The 24,205-nt window shown below is 39.2% G+C and overlaps 1 protein-coding gene across 4 annotated transcripts in view; it reads right to left on the minus strand.

Moving 5' to 3' along the window:
- The window catches only part of NFAT5 (nuclear factor of activated T cells 5), a 436,025-nt gene that overhangs the window by 208,330 nt on the left and 203,490 nt on the right, over positions 1-24,205 (minus strand). For 2 of the 4 annotated variants that reach the window (XM_053699472.1, XM_053699473.1), the window contains exons 3-4: positions 12,685-13,231; positions 11,437-11,623 (exon numbers count right to left, since the gene is read on the minus strand). In XM_053699472.1, the coding sequence (XP_053555447.1) occupies positions 11,437-11,623; positions 12,685-13,231 (734 nt within the window). Of the gene's footprint in view, positions 1-11,436; positions 11,624-12,684; positions 13,782-24,205 lie in introns of all 4 variants that reach the window. The other 2 variants (XM_053699475.1, XM_053699474.1) reach the window with 2 other exon arrangements.

The raw sequence follows: 24,205 nt of genomic DNA on the forward strand, positions 1-24,205 counted from the left end.
TTTTTTTTGCCGCCAACATCCGGAAATGACACACTCGTGTCATTGAAGAAGCAACCTTGTGAAAGGACTCGGCATCAAACGTAACTTTGCGCCAAAAATTACGCAATATACTTTGGCATTTTGCGCCCTTGCAAGCCTAATTCTGCCCGTGAATTTAAAAGGACAGTCAATTGAAAAAAAAACTATACCCCAGGTAAGAAATACATTTTTCCTAAAAAATGCATTTCCCAGATATGAAACTGATAGTCTGCAAAAGGAAAATATTCTGAAAACCTGAATCATGGCAAATATAAGTACAATACATATATTTAGAACTTTATACAGGGAGTGCAGAATTATTAGGCAAGTTGTATTTTTGAGGATTAATTTTATTATTGAACAACAACCATGTTCTCAATGAACCCAAAAAACTCATTAATATCAAAGCTGAATATTTTTGGAAGTAGTTTTTAGTTTGTTTTTAGTTATAGCTATTTTAGGGGGATATCTGTGTGTGCAGGTGACTATTACTGTGCATAATTATTAGGCAACTTAACAAAAAACAAATATATACCCATTTCAATTATTTATTTTTACCAGTGAAACCAATATAACATCTCAACATTCACAAATATACATTTCTGACATTCAAAAACAAAACAAAAACAAATCAGTGACCAATATAGCCACCTTTCTTTGCAAGGACACTCAAAAGCCTGCCATCCATGGATTCTGTCAGTGTTTTGATCTGTTCACCATCAACATTGCGTGCAGCAGAAACCACAGCCTCCCAGACACTGTTCAGAGAGGTGTACTGTTTTCCCTCCTTGTAAATCTCACATTTGATGATGGACCACAGGTTCTCAATGGGGTTCAGATCAGGTGAACAAGGAGGCCATGTCATTAGATTTTCTTCTTTTATACCCTTTCTTGCCAGCCACGCTGTGGAGTACTTGGACGCGTGTGATGGAGCATTGTCCTGCATGAAAATCATGTTTTTCTCGAAGGATGCAGACTTCTTCCTGTACCACTGCTTGAAGAAGGTGTCTTCCAGAAACTGGCAGTAGGACTGGGAGTTGAGCTTGACTCCATCCTCAACCCGAAAAGGCCCCACAAGCTCATCTTTGATGATACCAGCCCAAACCAGTACTCCACCTCCACCTTGCTGGCATCTGAGTCGGACTGGAGCTCTCTGCCCTTTACCAATCCAGCCACGGGCCCATCCATCTGGCCCATCAAGACTCACTCTCATTTCATCAGTCCATAAAACCTTAGAAAAATCAGTCTTGAGATATTTCTTGGCCCAGTCTTGACGTTTCAGCTTGTGTGTCTTGTTCAGTGGTGGTCGTCTTTCAGTCTCTTACCTTGGCCATGTCTCTGAGTATTGCACACCTTGTGCTTTTGGGCACTCCAGTGATGTTGCAGCTCTGAAATATGGCCAAACTGGTGGCAAGTGGCATCTTGGCAGCTGCACTCTTGACTTTTCTCAGTTCACGGGCAGTTATTTTGCGCCTTGGTTTTTCCACACGCTTCTTGCGACCCTGTTGACTATTTTGAATGAAACGCTTGATTGTTCGATGATCACGCTTCAGAAGCTTTGCAATTTTAAGAGCGCTGCATCCCTCTGCAAGATATCTCACTATTTTTGACTTTTCTGAGCCTGTCAAGTCCTTCTTTTGACCCATTTTGCCAAAGGAAAGGAAGTTGCCTAATAATTATGCACACCTGATATAGGGTGTTGATGTCATTAGACCAAACCCCTTCTCATTACAGAGATGCACATCACCTAATATGCTTAATTGGTAGTAGGCTTTCGAGCCTATAAAGCTTGGAGTAAGACAACATGCATAAAGAGGATGATGTGGTCAAAATACTCATTTGCCTAATAATTCTGCACTCCCTGTATAAATACATAAAGTGCCAAAATACATAAAGTGCCAAACCATAGCTGAGAGTGTCTTAAGTAATGAAAACATACTTACCAAAAGACCCATCCACATATAGAAGATAGCCAAACCAGTACTGAAACGGATATCAGTAGAGGTAATGGAATATGAAAGTATATAGTCGATCTGAAAAGGGAGGTAGGAGATAAATCTCTACGACCGATAACAGAGAACCTATGAAATAGATCTCCCGCAAGGAAAACCATTGCATTCAATAGGTGATACTCCCTTCACATCCCTCTGACATTCACTGTACTCTGAGAGGAATCGGGCTTCAAAATGCTGAGAAGCGCATATCAACGTAGAAATCTTAGCACAAACTTACTTCACCAACTCCATAGGAAGCAAAGTTTGTAATAACTGAATTGTGGGTGTAGTGAGGGGTGTATTTATAGGTATTTTGAGGTTTGGGAAACTTTGCCCCTGCTGGTAGGATTGTATATCCCATACGTCACTAGCTCATGGACTCTTGCCAATTACATGAAAGAAATAGGCTGTTTAATATAGAATAACAGACCCCAAAAACTATCAGTGTCCTTAGCAAGCAATGATATCATTTTCCAATAGAGAAAAAACAAAAAGGGACATAGAAATGAACTGTACCATAAAATATAAACATAAACCGTGCATTGAGTAATAACGGCTGCAAATACAGCACCTCTACACCTCAGCGATACAGCTGAGGTGCTTACCTGCCCCCACTAACCGGATCGCAAAGTGAGAGAAAGAACGTGTTCGGCAGGCTGCTTCAATGCGCAACAGCTCCGTGAACTCTGAAAACGGAAGCGCATCACACGACCAGTGGAGACACTGCTCTACAGAAAGCATGTGCTCCACTAAGAGGAGAAGCCCCACCTCAGCCAAGGCCAATAGAGGAACCCGCCTCCAACAGAAGGAAACGGCTAACAGAAACTCCATTATTGTTTAACAAAAAAAAAAAAAGTAAAAACACCACCATGTCGCCATAAACGCACACATAGCTCTTATAAACTCTAAGTCCCAGAGCCATTATCAAAATGAAAGCTATCTAGCATTAAAAAGATTTTTAGTCTCTATTTATACCACACACACATCTCCCAGTGCCTGCATCCTGCCATATAAGTCCTGATTCAGTACAAGTCCCATAAACAAAATTGCAGAATCTTCTTAACCCCAACAGTGCCAATGTTTTCCATAGAGGGAATAAAAATGTCACTTACCTGCACATCCAGCTGTCCGGCAGGAGGACAGGCCACCCAGTGTGAGAGAAAGCCACTCCTAATAGAGACATGTGGAAAAAGAAGGAACAGAGTGAACCTACTCCGGCTTTCTGTACTAGGGCAGCATGATGTTAGGAAAACGCAGCAAGGCCCACCTCACAAGTTCCTAACTGCTTTAAAGCCACCACTGTCCAACCAAAGAGACTGACGTGGAGTACAGCTAGACCCAGTCCTTGGAGAGGAAAGATCAGAGTAAACCTAATCTGGCTTTCAAAATAATAAAATCTTGATTAAAGGGAATTATCTTCAGACACTAAAACTTCACCTCCTCCACTAATGGCAAAGAGAATGACTGGGGGTTGTGGGTAGGGGGAGTGAAATTTAACAGCTTGGCTGTGGTGCTCTTTGCCTCCTCCTGCTGGCCAGGAGTAATATTCCCAACAGTAAATGATGAAGCCGTGGACTCACCATATCTTAGGAAAGAAAAGCTATATAGATAGAGAGAGATTTTCTGTACGGTGGATTCGAGAGAGAGAGAAATGTAAATTTAGAGTTTTTCCCCAATAACATTCTTGCAGTAATCTGAGCCCCCTATGCAGTTGGGCCAGACGAGCCAGTAACCAAAGAAGAAACTTCACTACACAATGAGTGGTCTCCTCAAGCACTAACTTTAACCTGTCTGCAACATATTTAGTTTTACAGACTGAACATCTCATTGTAGTAGATTTTAAAAATCTACAGAGGTAGCAGGCATATTTCGACCCTCTTGAGACAATTTAGCAGTGATTAAACTGTACTTATCTGTCTTTAGGATATGGAACAAATCCTACTGAAGTGATTGGGAAAATTAACGGTTTACAGTAATCTGCAAATACATTATTCTAATACAAAAGGCACAGGATGCTGTAAAATGGGAAAAATCACATAAAAATTACAGAATAGCAACTTGAGCATGTTTTTAGAACAAGGACTATATATAGATTTGCCATGCAGAATAAAGATTAGAAAAATAATAAAACTGACCATAGAAGTGTAAGTTTATAGTTCTGGGAGACTTCAAAATGCCAAATACAGACTAAAAAGGTACCAGTTCTATCAGCTAGAACATATATTCTATTCTTGAATATTTGCAATAAATTGGGTAAGGAGGCTATTTTAGATTTAATATTATAATAGTGAGTATACATCTATGCTGTTTAATATTAAGGTAACTCTGGAACAAAAGTTTTAGAAAATAGAAATACTGACATTTCATACATGGGGAAATACCTTAGCATTTCTTTTATTATTATCGGTTATTTGTAGAGCGCCAACAGATTCCGCAGTGCTAACACAGAGTAGGAATACAGGAAATATTTGAAGAATTACATTTTAAATGCATCTGCATATTATTGCCTTAGTCAACTTGGTAAAACTAAAAGGAAAAGGCAAGAAATGTGGTAACATGTTGAATAATAGCCTATAAAAAAGACACATATTTACTAATGTGAGTAAATATGGAGAATCCAACAAAAATAATAAGCAGTTAATTAAAAAGACATAATACCCATGTGCTAAATCACTTGTGATTCAAGCATAACTGCAAAAAGCTGACAAGAAAATATTACCTAAACATCTCTATGTAAAAAACATAATTTATGCTTACCTGATAAATTTATTTCTCTTGTGATGTATCGAATCCACGGATTCATCCTTACTTGTGGGATATTCTCCTTCCCTACAGGAAGTGGCAGAGAGAGCACCCACAGCAGAGCTGTCTATATAGCTCCCCCCTTAGCTCCACCCCCCAGTCATTCGACCGAAGGCTAGGAAGAAAATGGAGAAACTATAGGGTGCAGTGGTGACTGAAAGTTTAAAAATAAAAATATATATATGCCTGTCTCAATAATCAGGGCGGGCCATGGACTCGATACATCACAAGAGAAAATTTTTTTATCAGGTAAGCATAAATTATGTTTTCTCTTGTAAGATGTATCGAGTCCATGGATTCATCCTTACTTGTGGGATACCAATACCAAAGCTTTAGGACACGGATGAAGGGAGGGACAAGACAGGGACCTTAAATGGAAGGCACCACTGCTTGTAGAACCTTTCTCCCAAAAATAACCTCCGAAGAAGCAAAAGTATCAAATTTGTAAAATTTGGAAAAAGTATGAAGCGAAGACCAAGTCGCCGCTTTACAAATCTGTTCAACAGAAGCCTCATTTTTAAAGGTCCATGTGGAAGCCACAGCTCTAGTAGAAGAAAGCAGAAATTATTTCAGGAGGCTGCTGTCCAGAAGTCTCATAGGCCAAACGGATGATGCTTTTCAGCCAAAAGGAAAGAGAGGTAGCCGTAGCCTTTTGACCTATCCGCTTACCAGAATAAACAACAAACAATGAAGATGTTTGATGGAAATCTTTGGTTGCTTGTAAGTAGAACTTTAAAGCACGAACCACATCAAGATTGTGCAACAGACTTTCCTTCTTTGATGAAGGATTAGGACACAGTGAAGGAACAACAATCTCTTGATTGATATTCTTATTAGAAAACAACCTTAGGAAGAACCCAGGTTTGGTACGCAAAACCACCTTATCTGCATGGAAAATAAGATAAGGGGAATCACACTGTAAAGCAGATAGCTCAGAAACTCTTTGAGCCGAAGAGATAGCAACTAAAAACAAAACTTTCCAAGATAGAAGCTTAATATCTATGGAATGCATAGGTTCAAACGGAACCCCTTGAAGAACTTTAAGAACTAAATTTAGGCTCCATGGCGGAGCAACAGGTTTAAATACAGGCTTAATTCTGACCAAAGCCTGACTAAATGCTTGAACGTCTGGGACATCTGCCAGACTTTTATGTAGCAGATATTTGCCCTTTTAGATAACTAGCTGATAATCCCTTCTCCCAACCTTCTTGGAGAAAAGACAATATTTTAAGAATCCTAATCTTACTCCACGAGTAACCTTTGGATACACACCAATAAAGATATTTGCGCCAAATCTTATGAAAGATCTTCCTGGTGACAGGTTTTCTAGCCTGAATCAGGGTATCAATGACTGACTCAGAGAACCCACGCTTTGATAGAATCAGTCATTCAATCTCCAAGCAGCCAGACGCAGAGAAACTAGATTTGGATGCGTGAACGGACCTTGGATTAGAAGGTCCCGCCTCATTGGCAGGGTCCACGGTGGAACCGAGGACATGCCCACTAGGTCTGCATACCAAGTCCTGCGTGGCCACGCAGGTGCTATCAGAATCACAGAGGCTCTCTCCTGCTAGATTCTGGCAACCAGACGTGGGAGGAGAGGAAACAGTGGAAATACGTAGGCCAGATTGAAGGACCAAGGCACTGCTAGAGCATCTATCAGTACTGCCTTGGGATCCCGGGACCTGGACCCGTAACGAGGAAGTTTGGCATTCTGACGAGACGCCATCAGATCCAATTCTGGTGTGCCCCATAGCTGAATCAGCTGAGCAAATACCTCCAGATGGAGTTCCCACTCCCCCGGATGAAAAGTCTGACGACTTATAAAATCCGCCCCCCAGTTCTCTACTCCTGGGATGTGGATTACTGAGAGATGGCAAGAGTGATCCTCTGCCCATCGGATTATTTTGGTTACCTCCATCATCGCTAGAGAACTCCTTGTTCCTCCTTGATAATTGATATAAGCTACAGTCGTGATGTTGTCCGACTGAAACCTGATGAATTTGGCTGCAGCAAGCTGAGGCCATGCCTGAAGCGCATTGAATATCGCTCTCAGTTCTAAAATGTTTATCGGAAGAAGAGATTCCTCCCGAGACCATAAACCCTATACTTTCAGGGAGTTCCAGACTGCACCCCAGCCTAGCAGGCTGGCATCTGTCGTTACAATGAGCCACTCTGGCCTGTGGAAGTACATTCCCTGAGACAGGTGGTCCTGAGACAACCACCAGAGAAGAGAATCTCTGGTCTCCTGCTCCAGATATATTTGAGGAGATAAATCTGCATAATCCCCATTCCACTGTTTGAGCATGCATAGTTGCAGTGGTCTGAGGTGTAGGCGGGCAAAAGGAACTAAGTCCATTGCCGCTACCATGAGTCCGATTACCTCCATACACTGAGCCACAGATGGCCAAGGAATGGAATGAAGAGTTCGGCAAGTGGTTAAGAGTTTTGATTTTCTGACCTCTGTCAGAAATATTTTCATTTCTACCGAATCTATCAGAGTCCCTAGAAAGGAAACTCTTGTAAGAGGGAAGAGAGAACTCTTTTTTTATGTTCACCTTCCACCCGTGAGATCTCAGAAAAGCCAACACAATGTCCGTGTGAGACTTGGCTAGCTGAAAAGTCGACGCCTGAATTAAGATGTCGTCTAGATAAGGCGCCACTGCTATGCCCCGAGGTCGCAGAACCGCCAGAGGGGACCCTAGCACCTTTGTGAAAATTCTTGGAGCCGTGGCCAACCCTAAGGGAAGAGCCACAAACTGGTAATGCCTGTTTAGAAAGGCAAATCTGAGAAATTGATGATGATTTCTGTGAATAGGAATGTGTAGATACGCATCCTTTAAGTCCACGGTAGTCATATATTGACCCTCCTGGATCAGAGGCAGAATAGTCCGAATGGTCTCCATCTTGAATGATGGAACTTTGAGGAACTTGTTTAGAATTTTGAGATCCAAGATTGGTCTGAAAGTTCCCTCTTTTTTGGGAACCACAAACAGGTTGGAGTAGAACCCTAGCCCCTGTTCCTCTTTTGGGACTGGGCAGATCACCCCCATGGTATGTAGATCTTCTACACAGCGTAAGAACGCCTCTCTCTTTGTCTGGTTTACAGACAATCGAGAAATATAAAATCTCCCCCTTGGAAGGGAGTCTTTGAATTCCAGAAGATATCCCTGGGACACAATTCCTAAAGTCCAGGGATCGTGAACATCTCTTGCCCAAGCCTGAGCGAAGAGAGAGATTCTGCCCCCTACTAGATCCAGTCCCGGATCGGGGGCTACCCCTTCATGCTGTCTTAGAGGCAGCTGCAGGTTTCTTGGCCTGTTTACCCTTGTTCCAAGCCTGGATCTTGGATTGGGCAAAATTCCCCTCTTGCTTTGCAGCAGAGGAAGCTGAAATGGAACCACTCTTAAAGTTCCGAAAGGAACGAAAATTATTTTTACAGTAGCATCATAAAGGCTTAATGACTTTGCACAGCTATGCAAATAAAAACGTCAAAACCGGTAAAAAAGACTTTCAGCACTTTGCCACAGCTCTGCTGTGGCTCCTACCTGCCCTTCAGAACTATTTGTGGGGGGAAAAACTTCTTTTACAGCCCTCAAACAAAGCAGGAACCTCAGGAGAAGCAGTTAGATGTCTCAGAGGAAAGGAAACTGCGCAACAGAGGTGTGAAAATAGGCCCCTCCCACCTCACTCGATGTTTTGAGGCCTATCAGAGAAACACCAGAGTGTCTCTTAATTAACCATGTGAGTTATAACACTCAAAAAACAAGCCACAATGACCAATTTAGTCCCTTCAAAAAACGTTATAATTTTCACTGAATAAAAAACATTTTCTCCTAACAGTGTCACCAGTAACTAATGAACCCTTCAAGCAAGCTGAAATTCCTATCAAAGTGTCTCAATACAGCTTACCCTTCCCTCATGGGGATATTGCCAGCCTTTTCTAGAATTAACACAGTCTGTCTAGAAAAATATAGACTGAACATACCTCATATGCAGCTTAGCCTGCAAACCATTCTCCCAACTGAAGTTTTCCAGTACTCTTCAGCCCTTGTGAGAACAGCAGTGGATCTTAGTTACAAAGTGCTAAGATCATCATCCTCCTTGCAGAAATCTTCATCCCTTTTATGCCAGAGAGTAAATAGTACACACCGGTACCATTTAAAATAATAAACTTTTGCTTGAGAAATAAAAAACTAACGTTTTTATCACCACATAGCTCTTTGCCCTTCCTAGCAGTTAAGCAGGCAGAGAGAATGACTGGGGGGTGGAGCTATATAGACAGCTCTGCTGTGGGTGCTCTCTCTGCCACTTCCTGTAGGGAAGGAGAATAGCCCACAAGTAAGGATGAATCCGTGGACTCGATACATCTTACAAGAGAAAGCAAGATATTTTTCTTCAAAATATCCTCAAGCTCACCCAAGTAAGTGCTGTGTATACTTCAGCTGCTGTCCAGCTGAAAATTGAAAAAAAAAAAAAAAAACAATAGCCAATTAGCATAAGCAGTGCTGAGGTTATACATTGCTTTGCTATGACATCACTGAAATCTCGTGAGATTTCATCATAAACTTCCTTAAATTGAATAGAAAAATAACATGACTGTGCTTGCTGCACATGCCAGATGCACACTCCCTTGCAAGTCCTGGGACTAAAGTCACTTTACAATGGGATGTGAATACTTAGGAAATGTTGAGGTAAATATCCTCCTTTTTTTACATAGAGATGTTCAGGTGGTATTTTCTAGTCAGCTATTTACAGCTATGCTGCATCACTTTGAAGATACAAAAGAAAACTGATGTTCTAAAAATAATGAAATCGAGCAGGTTTTACTGATAAATGTATCTTTAGATGTTTACACTTCAGAAAGGAAACATGGACACACTAGATGGGTATTCTAGTTATCTGGCACCAAAATCTAGGTTTCTGTGTGATGACGTCACACCACCAGTTTCCTCTGTACCAATAGTAAACTTACAGCACAAAGTAAAAACATTGAAATATTGAACAGGCACTTATCTGTGTACAAAACAGTTTGGTACATGCAACATATATGCAGCTATAAACAGAAAGGATGCAATAAAAATTGAGTAAATATATAGCCCTAGGTTATAAAGGTACAACAGATGAAATGTAGGCCTACTTACAGATGTATTATACTTGGTATGACCACAAATAAAAGGAAAATGCTAACATTCCAAAAGTATTTTAAAGACAGAATGAACCAGCTGGCTGAGTATAGGGTAAATTACTATATGCAAGAAACAGTGCCGGTTAAGAGCAAGCTGAAAGACCTGCGATTCCATTTTACATGATCCTCACAGATCATGATCACACAATATAGGTGAGGGTAAATGGCAGGAAGTACTCTCATATTCATCTACAGATTATAAATGTATTAAGGAAATATCCAGGGATAATAATCTCAAGTGTAAAGGTGTGCCCAATAGGACAACATGCAAATTCACAGTGTTCTTTAGAAAATAAAAGACTGGAGTAGAGCTAGCTCAGTCTAACGTGTACTAAGCTGTTTAAAACTGAGCCAATCAAAAAGGAACAGGGGCGTACTAAGGCTGTGACCACACATTCAGACTAAAAGGCCATATACTCATTAATATCAATTTAGCTCTATGAGAATGTATAATAAATGTAACCCTTTACGTAGATAATCTTGTCAAGTAAAAAACGTATAATCGCAACCAAAATGACAAAGAAAATATTAAGTAACAGTGTAATACAGATATACAAGTTACCGGAGGGGAGGATATAAAACACTTTCATATAGACCCACAACCAATATAGAATTCTTTCCAACATAAATGAGAATATAATCTGATAAACCAGATATACTATAGAGAAGAAATAAAAAACATTTAAAGGACCTCAATCTACAGGAATCTAACCAATCAGCACAGAATCCAGTACATTTGACAGTTTATTTTTATTAAATTAAATTCTGTCTGCTCCTGAAGGATTATACCGACCCAATGAAAGCAAGTAGTACAAATGTGATTGCATCAGTGTTCACCCCAGGACCTTTTAAGTGGGTCCACCAACCTGCTAAAATTTGAACCAATATTAATAAATGTTCAATTTTTATTGCACAAATTATCATTAAATTATGCAATTCATTTGTGCTTTGGATAGCAGACATTTATATAATAGAAAATATTACACTGCCCCCACCCAGCTACTTCATAGTGCCACTTGGTTGGCAAAATGGTCTGTGGAGAACACTGTTCATTTATACAAGGTGGGAAGCTTCAGTTGATAAGTGAGGTCCAGACAGTGACCACAAGAAGGAAAGTCTCTTGCAGTAGTGAACACGCTATACACAGAGGGCTCAACTATCCTCCTTCATCTGTACAAATCAGCAAAAACTTCAGAGTAGTGCCCTCACCTTCAGTCCAGCCTACGTAACCCTAAGCGGGTAACAATCTAAAACTAATGCCAGAAGGAATTGAAGGTTTATACTGTATATGGACATAAACTCGCCAATACTGAATATAATCTAAAGTTTTACAAATTGCAGAAAGACAGTCAAGTGAATATTCTCTGTAAGGTAGCCTTCAATGTTCTTTTGAATTACATTTTTTTTTATAGTTTTTTTTGTGGTCACACTTACCTTTACTGTAGGAAAGCCCTGTTGTGTCCTGTCTTTCACAGAGCCTCTGCTCCCTTCAGTCAGATATCGGGCACGGTGTTGTGTCTCCGGCTGCACCACTATTTTGAGTTCCTTTCCTTCAGATTTACTTGGGTATTGCTCACACAAAAGTGAGCCCTTCTTCACTACCTTCTGGTTCTCCAATGCTCTGAGGATAGCAGACATTAAAGATCAACCCACTGAATAGCCTAAGGAGACTAAGGGAACACAGGCTGAGTCTTGGGTGTGTTTTATAAACAATGAAATCAAAATTAAAATAGATTAAAAGTGGGCTTAAATGTAGATGTATTTAATTCATTAAATGTGAGCTCATAAAACCCCTTGCAAATAAACACACATTTACATTAAGTTTTAAAATGTGCTGCAGGGATCAATTGAAAGTGTAAATAAGGTCACAGGAGGAAAAAAACACTCAAGCAGAAAATAACACCAGCTTTGGATGTTTGCTTAATATCATTAGGGGTTATTCACAAATGGTAGTGATGTTTACCAAGAGCTGGAGGCTGAAACTCTGATGAACTGAAAGATATGATGCTGTTCAAGTACATGGGGGGGGGGGGGGGAATTTGCTTTTCCAAGAACAAGCAACAGTCAAACTGAGAGGTTAAAGTAATATAGTTTACTTGCATTTTTTATATAAAACAGTAATTAAATGAGAGAGAGAGGCGAGAGAAGCAAGAGAGGAAGATAGAGGCGAGAGAGCATTGATCCATTGCATATGTCGCTAATTAAACTCTTAGATTTTAATATTTTCTTTAGCTGAGAAAAATGTTTATTTCTTTCAGGAAGCTGAGATGCAGATTTAACATAAACAAAAGTACAGGTAAATTATAAAAAAAACAAAAAAGATCATCATAAAGTGCTCCCTCTGTTTACATTTAAACATAAATATGCCATAATTAATGTAGAGTACAAAAAAATGCATATACAACTTCTGAGTTGATTTAAAGGTAAAAGCCGCTGAAGAACATTTTTAAAGGACAGTAGAATGAATGTTAAAGCAACACAACTATTTTCTACCACAGTTGTGTGACAATATCTGGACTTGCTATCTAAGTTTGTTTTGTGCAGTAATTATTAATGGAACAGAGATCATTAAAGGAAATTACTTCAGGCTCATTATGCCTATTAAACAATGAGTAGTGCTACTTGGAATATGTGTGTAGACATAAGAGAAGTGGACTATATGCAAATAACACTTATACCAACCCATTTCCAGTCTGGCAGTTGCCTTTGCTGTCCGAGGTGAGTTGGGAGAGCACGTAGTGTGGAGCTTTGGCACTGTCAGCATCAAAAATGTCCATATTAGAATCCCGCCGTTTTGCCCCAGGCCTCTGCTTCGTGTTACGCTTGCGTGACTTACGTGGGACTTCAGTGTTATCATTGTAAGAATGGGCGCTCATGTTGCTGAAGTTGGAGGTGGAATCTTCAGTCCACATGCTGCAACTATGCTCAGAGTCCAAGCCACCCCCCTCATCTTGACAGGACATGCGACTGTTATCCAGCAAGTCTTCTGGTGGAGGTGAAATGTTTAGGACCGTCCATCTCAATGGCATGGACTGCTGTGGCTGGCCCGCATTACTGTTTAACAGCTGTTCACTTACCCTTGGTTTACTTACCCCCACGGCTGAGGAGCAATTCTCCAATTGCATAGCTTTGGTATCCGTGAGTGAGGTAGAGTAAATTGTAGGGCTGGAAGTGGTGATAAAGGAGCTGCGAGCACCGCCCATGGTGGAAGAGGAGGAAGATGAAGCATCTGCAGTGTACAATCCAAAAGTAAATACACATATTTTCTCCTGCACTGGCCAGCAGTCCCGATGGAATTAAATTATTTTGTATCTGATTTAAGTTTCGCTCCCATAAAAAAAAAGTTTCATATATGGAAAGCTTTGGAATTTAAATGCTTTGATCAATAGAAAGGCCAAATATGAGCACAGGTCAATTTAAAGTGCACAAGCTGTTTCAGCTGTGCAACTGATGTAAATGTCTTTTTTTTTTTTTTTTTTAAATCTACATTTACAAGTGTTTTGGCTGCACATAAATCCAATCTTTATTGGTTTTGTTTAATTTTGGTATTTCCTTTTAACCAAATTCAAATTGACCATATATACATATTAACCCCATTAACAAATATGTGTTTGTACTCAACATTTTGTGCCAATTAGAATATTTGTGTAATTTTGTTTTATTTTTTAAAAGAGTGGGACTGTCTGTAGCCAAAAAATATTAAAATAAGTTTCTAACCTATGAAGCAGAGAACTACAGGTCATTTTTAATGCAGACACTCCCTGCTTCAGAGGCAAATCCTAGAATAAAAATATGAGAAAATAAATGAGAAATAGCTGCTAATGATTCCAGATATCATGTCAATAATAAAAAGAAAAAAAAAAGAGAATACAAAACAAACTTTTTTTTTTTTTTTTTTTTAGCAAAATGGAACCGATACTGTCTGGTGGTACCTGATCTGTCATTGCCAAATCTGTTAGAAGAGAACTGAAGATATAGGCAGGGTAGAATTTGGAAAGGATTCTAATTGGTAAAGTACATTGCCATCTGATAAGCCAAGTCAATAAAAGGCATGTGGTTTGCATTGGCCAATAATAAGGAAATAAATATAAGCATATGTAAAGCTTCTCAAATAAAAAAAACAATCCACTAGGCTAAATAATCAGCTGTACTCATCCTTGTTAACTCTTTAAGGACACAGCTTTCAGTTTGCTCAATTGTTTTATGACGGAAAAATTCTGTCATATGTCCTTAAGAGGTTAAAGATGCTCATAATATTCAAAATATAAATGTTAAGTGTAATTTTTGCGTTATCAACATGGCCAAAACTTTGTCACTGCAATAAACATTGAAAATATAAATGGGATAAAATTACCAATCCGTTCCCTTCACCAGATTCTGTACAGCTCTCACACTAAAGCCAAAAATCTGCTTGATTTCATTGCTAGATTTTTCTTATTAATCCATGTACTGCTGTTTGAAAAAGGAAGGTACAGTTTTTTTTTTGTATTATTTTTTATTTTATTTTTTTAATGCTTAAAAGGGACAGTCAAGTCCAAAAAAAACCTCTCATGTTTCAAATAGGACATGTAATTTTAAACAACTTTCCAATTTACTTTTATCACCAATTTTGCTTTGTTCTTTTGGTATTCTTAGTTGAAAGCTAAACCTAGGAGGTTCATATGCTAATTACTTAGACCTTGAAGGTCGCCTCGAATTTAAATGCATGTTGATAGTTTTTCACCATTCGTTTACGTGTTTCATATAGATAACATTGAGCTCATGCTCGTGAATTTACCATGAAGATAGCTCTGATTGGCTAAAATGCAAGTCTGTCAAAAGAACTGAAATAAGGGGGCAGTCTGCCGAGGCTTAGATACAAGGTAATTACAGAGTTAAAACGTGTATAATTATAACTGTGTTGGTTAGGCAAAACTGGGGAATTGGTAATTAAGGGATTATCTATCTTTTAAAACAACAAAGAAAATCTGGTGTTGACTGTCCCTTTAAAACTAACACAGTGATCCACCGTTAAAAAAGCAACTTTCCATTTTACTTTCAGAAGAAAATGTTTTTCTTATTTTTGGTTATAGAAAACACTACTCAAAGATGAGACTGGTAAATGAGAAATTTGTTTACAAATTGCCTTAAAAAATACTGGGCTCTTTTGTTGATTGAAGAATTCAAATCCCAAAATTCTAACTCAGACATATCAGTTCCATTTCACACAGTGATTGTGCATTTTACATAATATAGCAGCTGAAATAAAAATATTTAGTGACTTTGGAAAGCATTCACATTGAAATAAAAGTATATTTCTTATATATGTGTGCAATTGTATGTTTTATTCCAGTCATGCATTAATAGAATGCATTCATATCAGTCTCCTAATAAATTCTCTATATTTTTTAGGCAGATTTGCAGTTACTTTAATCTGTGACACAAATACTTACAAACTAGTCTGGAAAAAAATCAATGTGAATAATTTAAAAAAAAGGTACAATTTTACACCACCACATTAAAAACAAAATTTTGTTTTCTTTTTCATTTTTTTTTAATTTTTTTTTTTGAGGAAAATATTTTTCATTTGATAAACTTTGGGACAGTAATGCAATTTAGAGGTTTCCATTCACATGGGATTAAAGTATTTCTTAAAAGCAGGGGTTGACAAATCTAAAATGTAAGAGCCAGTAAGAATATTTAGGATCCAGACAGTGGTATTTATATATAGATATATGGAGAATAACCCAAAAAGTTAGGAGCCAGGGGAAAAATTCTAGGACCCATTGGCTCCCTGGGTCCTGGGTTTGTTGAGTCCTGAAATAAAGTAATCCTTAAATAAGATCAGTTATTTATCACAGATAATAACTGAAACAAGGCCAAACTATCAAATTAAAAAAAGAAATGCAGGGAGGTATTGCATACATTTTCCACTGTACATTCAACATCATCTTAGTGATGCTTTTGTTGAAGAAAAATAGATATATATATATATATATTTACAAGATTTGTTAAAATGTTCTCTTAACATAGAGATAAATGTAATACTTAAATTCATATACAGTACTAAGCTGCATAAATATGTTAAAGTATGTTCTTTCAGTAAATTAACCAAGCAATATATTATCAATATAATAAAAACCAAAAATCAGAAACATAATACTAGTTTGTTGTTTTGAGTAAAATTGTAGTACATTCTAGAAAGAACAGAGTGAGTGAGCGCCAAATTCCCCTTATAATATTTTCTCCCTTTTCAATTGAATTTATTAGACATGGAGTGGTTTAGGGAATACATATTTCATACAAGAAAGGTCATAAACTGTACTGACTTTTGACATTCATCGTTAGTTTTCAGTCAGAGAGTGTAATTTACTGCATGTAATCTACTTAATATTTTGGTCTATATCAATGAAAGTTATATTTGGGATTATAGAAATCCTGTCAGATTTGTTCTGATTACCAGATGAGTAAAGATTAAAACAAGAGCGCATGCTCAGTACTTTTGCCGTAGGTAGGTGTGCATCAACCAGATATGACTACAGCAAAGCATTTTTTTTTTCATTTCAGCCTTGGTTCATTGGGGCCCTAAACAGGTTGGTTAAATTAGTTGTTATCAGGAACTTTATTCGCTTAAAAACAGAATTTATGTTTACCTGATAAATTACTTTCTCCAACGGTGTGTCCGGTCCACGGCGTCATCCTTACTTGTGGGATATTCTCTTCCCCAACAGGAAATGGCAAAGAGTCCCAGCAAAGCTGGTCACATGATCCCTCCTAGGCTCCGCCCACCCCAGTCATTCGACCGACGGACAGGAGGAAATATATATAGGAGAAATCATATGATACCGTGGTGACTGTAGTTAGAGAAAATAATTCATCAGACCTGATTAAAAAAAAACCAGGGCGGGCCGTGGACCGGACACACCGTTGGAGAAAGTAATTTATCAGGTAAACATAAATTCTGTTTTCTCCAACATAGGTGTGTCCGGTCCACGGCGTCATCCTTACTTGTGGGAACCAATACCAAAGCTTTAGGACACGGATGAAGGGAGGGCGCAAATCAGGTCACCTAAACGGAAGGCACCACAGTTTGCAAAACCTTTCTCCCAAAAATAGCCTCCGAAGAAGCAAAAGTATCAAATTTGTAAAATTTGGCAAAAGTGTGCAGTGAAGACCAAGTCGCTGCCTTACATATCTGGTCAACAGAAGCCTCGTTCTTGAAGGCCCATGTGGAAGCCACAGCCCTAGTGGAGTGAGCTGTGATTTTCTCAGGAGGCTGCCGTCCGGCAGTCTCATAAGCCAATCGGATAATGCTTTTAAGCCAAAAGGAAAGAGAGGTAGAAGTCACTTTTTGACCTCTTCTCTTACCAGAATAAACAACAAACAAGGAAGATGTTTGTCTGAAGTCTTTAGTAGCCTCTAAATAGAACTTTAGAGCACGGACTACGTCCAAATTGTGTAACAAACGTTCCTTCTTTGAAACTGGATTCGGACACAAAGAAAGTACAACTATCTCCTGGTTAATATTTTTATTGGAAACAACTTTCGGAAGAAAACCAGGCTTAGTACGCAAAACCACCTTATCTGCATGGAACACCAGATAGGGCGGAGAACACTGCAGAGCAGATAATTCTGAAACTCTTCTAGCAGAAGAAATTGCAACCAAAAACAAAACTTTCCAAGATAATAACTTAATATCTACGGAATGTAAGGGTTCAAACGGAACCCCTTGAAGAACTGAAAGAACTAAATTTAGACTCCAGGGAGGAGTCAAAGGTCTGTAAACAGGCTTGATTCTAACCAAAGCCTGAACAAATGCTTGAACATCTGGCACAGCTGCCAGCCTTTTGTGAAGTAAAACAGATAAAGCAGAGATCTGTCCCTTCAGAGAACTTGCAGATAATCCTTTCTCCAAACCTTCTTGTAGAAAGGATAGAATCTTAGGAATTTTTATCTTGTTCCATGGGAATCCTTTAGATTCACACCAACAGATATATTTTTTCCATATTTTATGGTAAATTTTTCTAGTTACAGGCTTTCTAGCCTGAATCAGAGTATCTATTACAGAATCTGAAAACCCACACTTTGATAAAATCAAGCGTTCAATCTCCAAGCCGTCAGTTGGAGGGAAACCAGATTCGGATGTTCGAATGGACCTTGAACAAGAAGGTCCTGTCTCAAAGGTAGTTTCCATGGTGGAGCCGATGAAATATTCACCAGGTCTGCATACCAAGTCCTGCGTGGCCACGCAGGAGCTATCAAGATCACCGAAGCCCTCTCCTGATTGATCCTGGCTACCAGCCTGGGAATGAGAGGAAACGGTGGGAATACATAAGCTAGGTTGAAGGTCCAAGGTGCTACTAGTGCATCTACTAGAGTCGCCTTGGGATCCCTGGATCTGGACCCGTAGCAAGGAACCTTGAAGTTCTGACGAGACGCCATCAGATCCATGTCTGGAATGCCCCATAATTGAGTTATTTGGGCAAAGATTTCCAGATGGAGTTCCCACTCCCCCGGATGGAATGTCTGACGACTCAGAAAATCCGCTTCCCAATTTTCCACTCCTGGGATGTGGATCGCAGACAAGTGGCAGGAGTGATCCTCCGCCCATTGAATTATCTTGGTCACTTCTTTCATCGCCAGGGAACTCCTTGTTCCCCCCTGATGATTGATATATGCAACGGTCGTCATGTTGTCTGACTGAAACCTTATGAATTTGGCCTTTGCTAGTTGAGGCCAAGCTCTGAGAGCATTGAATATCGCTCTCAGTTCCAGAATGTTTATCGGGAGAAGAGACTCTTCCCGAGACCATAGACCCTGAGCTTTCAGGGATTCCCAGACCGCGCCCCAGCCCACTAGGCTGGCGTCGGTCGTGACAATGACCCACTCTGGTCTGCGGAAGCTCATTCCCTGTGACAGATTGTCCAGGGTCAGCCACCAACGGAGTGAATCTCTGGTCTTTTGATCTACTTGAATCGTCGGAGACAAGTCTGTATAATCCCCATTCCACTGTCTGAGCATGCACAGTTGTAATGGTCTTAGATGAATTCGTGCAAAAGGAACTATGTCCATTGTTGCAACCATCAATCCTATTACTTCCATGCACTGCGCTATGGAAGGACGAGGAACAGAATGAAGTACTTGACAAGAGCTTAGAAGTTTTGGTTTTCTGACCTCTGTCAGAAAAATCCTCATTTCTAAGGAATCTATTATTGTTCCCAAGAAGGGAACTCTTGTTGACGGGGACAGAGAACTTTTTTCTTTGTTCACCTTCAATCCGTGAGATCTGAGAAAGGCTAGGACGATGTCCGTATGAGCCTTTGCTTTTGACAGGGACGACGCTTGAATCAGGATGTCGTCCAAGTAAGGTACTACTGCAATGCCCCTTGGTCTTAGCACCGCTAGAAGGGACCCTAGTACCTTTGTGAAAATCCTTGGAGCAGTGGCTAATCCGAATGGAAGTGCCACAAACTGGTAATGCTTGTCCAGAAAAGAGAACCTTAGGAACTGATGATGTTCCTTGTGGATAGGAATATGTAGGTACGCATCCTTTAAATCCACGGTAGTCATAAATTGATTTTCCTGGATAGTAGGTAGAATCGTTCGAATAGTCTCCATTTTGAACGATGGAACCCTGAGAAATTTGTTTAGGATCTTGAGATCCAAAATTGGTCTGAATGTTCCCTCTTTTTTGGGAACTATGAACAGGTTGGAATAAAAACCCATCCCTTGTTCTCTTATTGGAACAGGATGAATCACTCCCATCTTTAACAGGTCTTCTACACAATGTAAGAATGCCTTTCTTTTTATTTGGTTTGAAGATAATTGAGACCTGTGGAACCTTCCCCTTGGGGGTAGTTCCTTGAATTCCAGGAGATAACCTTGAGAAACTATTTCTAGTGCCCAAGGATCCTGAACATCTCTTGCCCAAGCCTGAGCAAAGAGAGAAAGTCTGCCCCCCACCAGATCCGGTCCCGGATCGGGGGCCAACCCTTCATGCTGTTTTGGTAGCAGTGGTAGGCTTCTTGGCCTGCTTACCCTTGTTCCAGCCTTGCATTGGTCTCCAGGCTGGTTTGGGTTGTGAAGTATTACCCTCTTGCTTAGAGGATGTAGAATTAGAGGCTGGTCCGTTTCTGCGAAAGGGACGAAAATTAGGCTTATTTTTAGCCTTAAAAGACCTATCCTGTGGGAGGGCGTGGCCCTTTCCCCCAGTGATGTCTGAAATAATCTCTTTCAAATCAGGTCCAAACAATGTTTTACCCTTGAAAGGGATGTTAAGTAATTTTGTCTTGGAAGATACATCCGCTGACCAAGACTTTAGCCAAAGCGCTCTGCGCGCCACGATAGCAAACCCTGAATTTTTCGCCGCTAATCTAGCTAATTGCAAAGCGGCATCTAAAATAAAAGAGTTAGCCAATTTAAGTGCTTGAACTCTGTCCATAACCTCCTCATACGAAGATTCTTTATTGAGCGACCTTTCTAGTTCCTCAAACCAGAAACACGCTGCCGTAGTGACAGGAACAATGCATGAAATTGGTTGTAGAAGGTAACCTTGCTGAACAAAAATCTTTTTAAGCAAACCTTCCAATTTTTTATCCATAGGATCTTTGAAAGCACAACTATCTTCGATAGGAATAGTAGTGCGTTTGTTTAGAGTAGAAACCGCCCCCTCGACCTTAGGGACTGTCTGCCATAAGTCCTTTCTGGGGTCGACTATAGGAAATAATTTCTTAAATATAGGGGGGGGGGGGGACAAAAGGTATGCCGGGCCTTTCCCACTCCTTATTTACTATGTCCGCCACCCGCTTGGGTATAGGAAAAGCATCGGGGGGCACCGGAACCTCTAGGAACTTGTCCATCTTACATAATTTCTCTGGAATGACCAGATTGTCACAATCATCCAGAGTAGATAAAACCTCCTTAAGCAGTGCGCGGAGATGTTCTAATTTAAATTTAAATGTCACAACATCAGGTTCAGCTTGTTGAGAAATTTTTCCTGAATCTGAAATTTCTCCCTCAGACAAAACCTCCCTCATGGCCCCTTCAGATTGGTGTGAGGGTATGTCAGAACAGTTATCATCAGCGTCCTCTTGCTCTTCAGTGTTTAAAACAGAGCAATCGCGCTTTCTCTGATAAGTAGGCATTTTGGATAAAATGTTTGCTATAGAGTTATCCATTACAGCCGTTAATTGTTGCATGGTAATAAGAATTGGCGCACTAGATGTACTAGGGGCCTCTTGTGTGGGCAAAACTGGTGTAGACACAGAAGGGGATGATGTAGTATCATGTTTACTCCCCTCATTTGAGGAATCATCTTGGGCAATATCATTATCTGTGGCATCACTGTCCTTACTTTGTTTGGACACTATGGCACAATTATCACATAAATTTAAATGGGGAGACACCTTGGCTTTCATACATATAGAACATAGCTTATCTGATGGTACAGACATGTTAAACAGGCTTAAACTTGTCAACAAAGCACAAAAAACGTTTTAAATAAAACTTTTACTGTCACTTTAAATTTCAAACTGAAAACACTTTATTACTGAATATGTGAAAAAGTATGAAGGAATTGTTCAATTCACCAAAATTTCACCACAGTGTCTTAAAGCCTTAAAAGTATTGCACACCAAATTTCAGAGGTTTAACCCTTAAATTAACGGAACCGGAGCCGTTTTTACATTTAACCCCTATACAGTCCCAGCTATATGCTTTGCTGAGACCCAACCAAGCCCAGAGGGGAATACGATACCAAATGATGCCTTCTATATGCTTTTTCAGTGATTCTTAGCTCCTCACACATGCATCTGCATGCCTTGGTCTCCAAAAACAACTGCGCATTAGTGGCGCGAAAATGAGGCTCTGTCTATGACTAGAAAAGGCCCCCATCTGAAAAAGGTGTCCAACACAGTGCCTGCCGTTTTTTTTTAAACAATCCCCAAGATTATAATGACCATTAACAGTTAGAATCTGCAAAATATGCCTAGCAAAGTAATCGTTTTAGCCCAGAAAAATGTCTACCAGTTTTTTAAGCCCTTATGAAGCCCTTTATTCTTTTATTAAACTAAGAAAATGGCTTACCGGTCCCCATAAGGGGAAATGACAGCCCTCTAGCATTACAAAGTCTTGTTAGAAATATGGCCAGTCATACCTTAAGCAGAAAAGTCTGCAACTGTTTCCCCCAACTGAAGTTACTTCATCTCAACAGTCCTGTGTGGAAACAGCAATCGATTTTAGTAACTTCTGCTAAAATCATCTTCCTCATACAAACAGAAATCTTCATCTTTTTTCTGTTTCAGAGTAAATAGTACATACCAGCACTATTTTAAAATAACAAACACTTGATTGAAGAATAAAAACTACATTTAAACACCAAAAAACTCTTAACCATCTCCGTGGAGATGTTGCCTGTACAACGGCAAAGAGAATGACTGGGGTGGGCGGAGCCTAGGAGGGATCATGTGACCAGCTTTGCTGGGACTCTTTGCCATTTCCTGTTGGGGAAGAGAATATCCCACAAGTAAGGATGACGCCGTGGACCGGACACACCTATGTTGGAGAAATCTCTCCTTTCATCTCTGAATAAATCACAAGGATAAATCATATATTTCACACATGAGCCAATGTCATAGGAAAGTTTCTAATTTTTTTTTATAGGCTCTGTTTAATTAAATAAAGTGACTGCAAATCTGCACTCAAAGCTTTCATGCCAAATTCAGGTTTCTACGTCTACATTTTGAGTGTCTCTGATCATTGTTGTAAACTTAAAAAAAAAAAAAAAATAATAATAAAACAAATAACATTAAATTAACAAATTACATCCATTATCAATTCACTGTTTAAAACTTAAAAAAAAAATGTAAAAAAAATAAATTAAAAAAAAGAGAGAGAAAAAAAGGCGTAGGAAGAAGTCTGAAAACAAGACCGACCTAGACCCTGGGTGAGATTGGATGGGTTTAGTGTCTCTGCCACTATTTGTCTTCACTATTGATAGACAGACACTGTCACACAACCCACCACACGATGCCTGCCTCTGAATGGCGGAGCTAGAATGCAAGTTAAGTGTATTAATAGAGAAAACAGCTAGCATCCCAGCATATATATATATATATATAAAGCAATCCAATTATCACATGGAATTTCTAGGTCAATTTACAATAAGTTTATGTTAATGCAAAAATATTCTCTTTGTTCATTCACATGCCCAACTATGCTTACCCTAAAATACAGGTAAAACTCAGTGGTAGTACTTGTAGCCATTTACGTTTATGCTAGGCCACTTAGTCTAGAATACTGAATTAGTGAGCAAGAAAAATCAAGAGGAGAAAGAAGAAACTATTGCCTCTTAGCTTTCAAATACAAACTCAGTATAAGCAGCTAAAGTTGTATGTTTGGCTACAGCTGTGATGGCAGAGCTCTGTTAAAATGACAATAAATTATTGGTTGCTTACTTAGAGATATGTATTCAAACATAACAAGAAAAAAAGTCTGTTTATAATCTCTAAAACAAATTCAGTGGGACCTAACCCTACAGTCAACTAATAGAGAGACAGATACAATCAACAGAGCAAAATATACAAACAGTAATGAGGACACGTGCAGACCCATGAGAGAACATGGGCTTTAGAGGCATTTGGAGGCAGAAGGGCATGAGGAGGAGTAAATTGAAAGAAATAAAATGAAGATACGGAACATTTTATGACTCTGTTCAACAAATATGGTCAAAATTCTGCATTTTTTATTGTAATGTATGATTCTTATCCACTAAATTCTTGTGTAGTGAAGACTGGATGGGAGGGTAAAATTAAAAGTTTAGATAGTTCCCAAAAGATTACATGCACCATTACTGGAAGCTCTTAAAAGATTTTAGTTTGCTTTAACATCAGTTCAATTAAAAGGTCAAACAATGTCTGCGTCAACTAATAATGTAAAATATTAACAGACGTATATAAGTTACAGAATAATGTTGCAAACAATGATGCATAAGAGGTTACAGGGATCATTATGTCTACACTGGAATACAGGATTTAAACTGAAACCAAGTGTATACAGATTTACTTACTTTTGAGCAATGATTAATATCTGTAAATTTAGATTTTAAGAACTACAATACATTATGTGCTTCTTTTTATGTGAGAACCAGGAAAACACAGACCTAAGGAAGGCAGTGTTATAAGTGTATGGTAAGTATAAGATACCCTTTTCCCCAAAAACTACGTAA

Source organism: Bombina bombina, chromosome 1, assembly GCF_027579735.1.
Source record: "Bombina bombina isolate aBomBom1 chromosome 1, aBomBom1.pri, whole genome shotgun sequence".
NCBI lineage: Eukaryota > Metazoa > Chordata > Amphibia > Anura > Bombinatoridae > Bombina > Bombina bombina.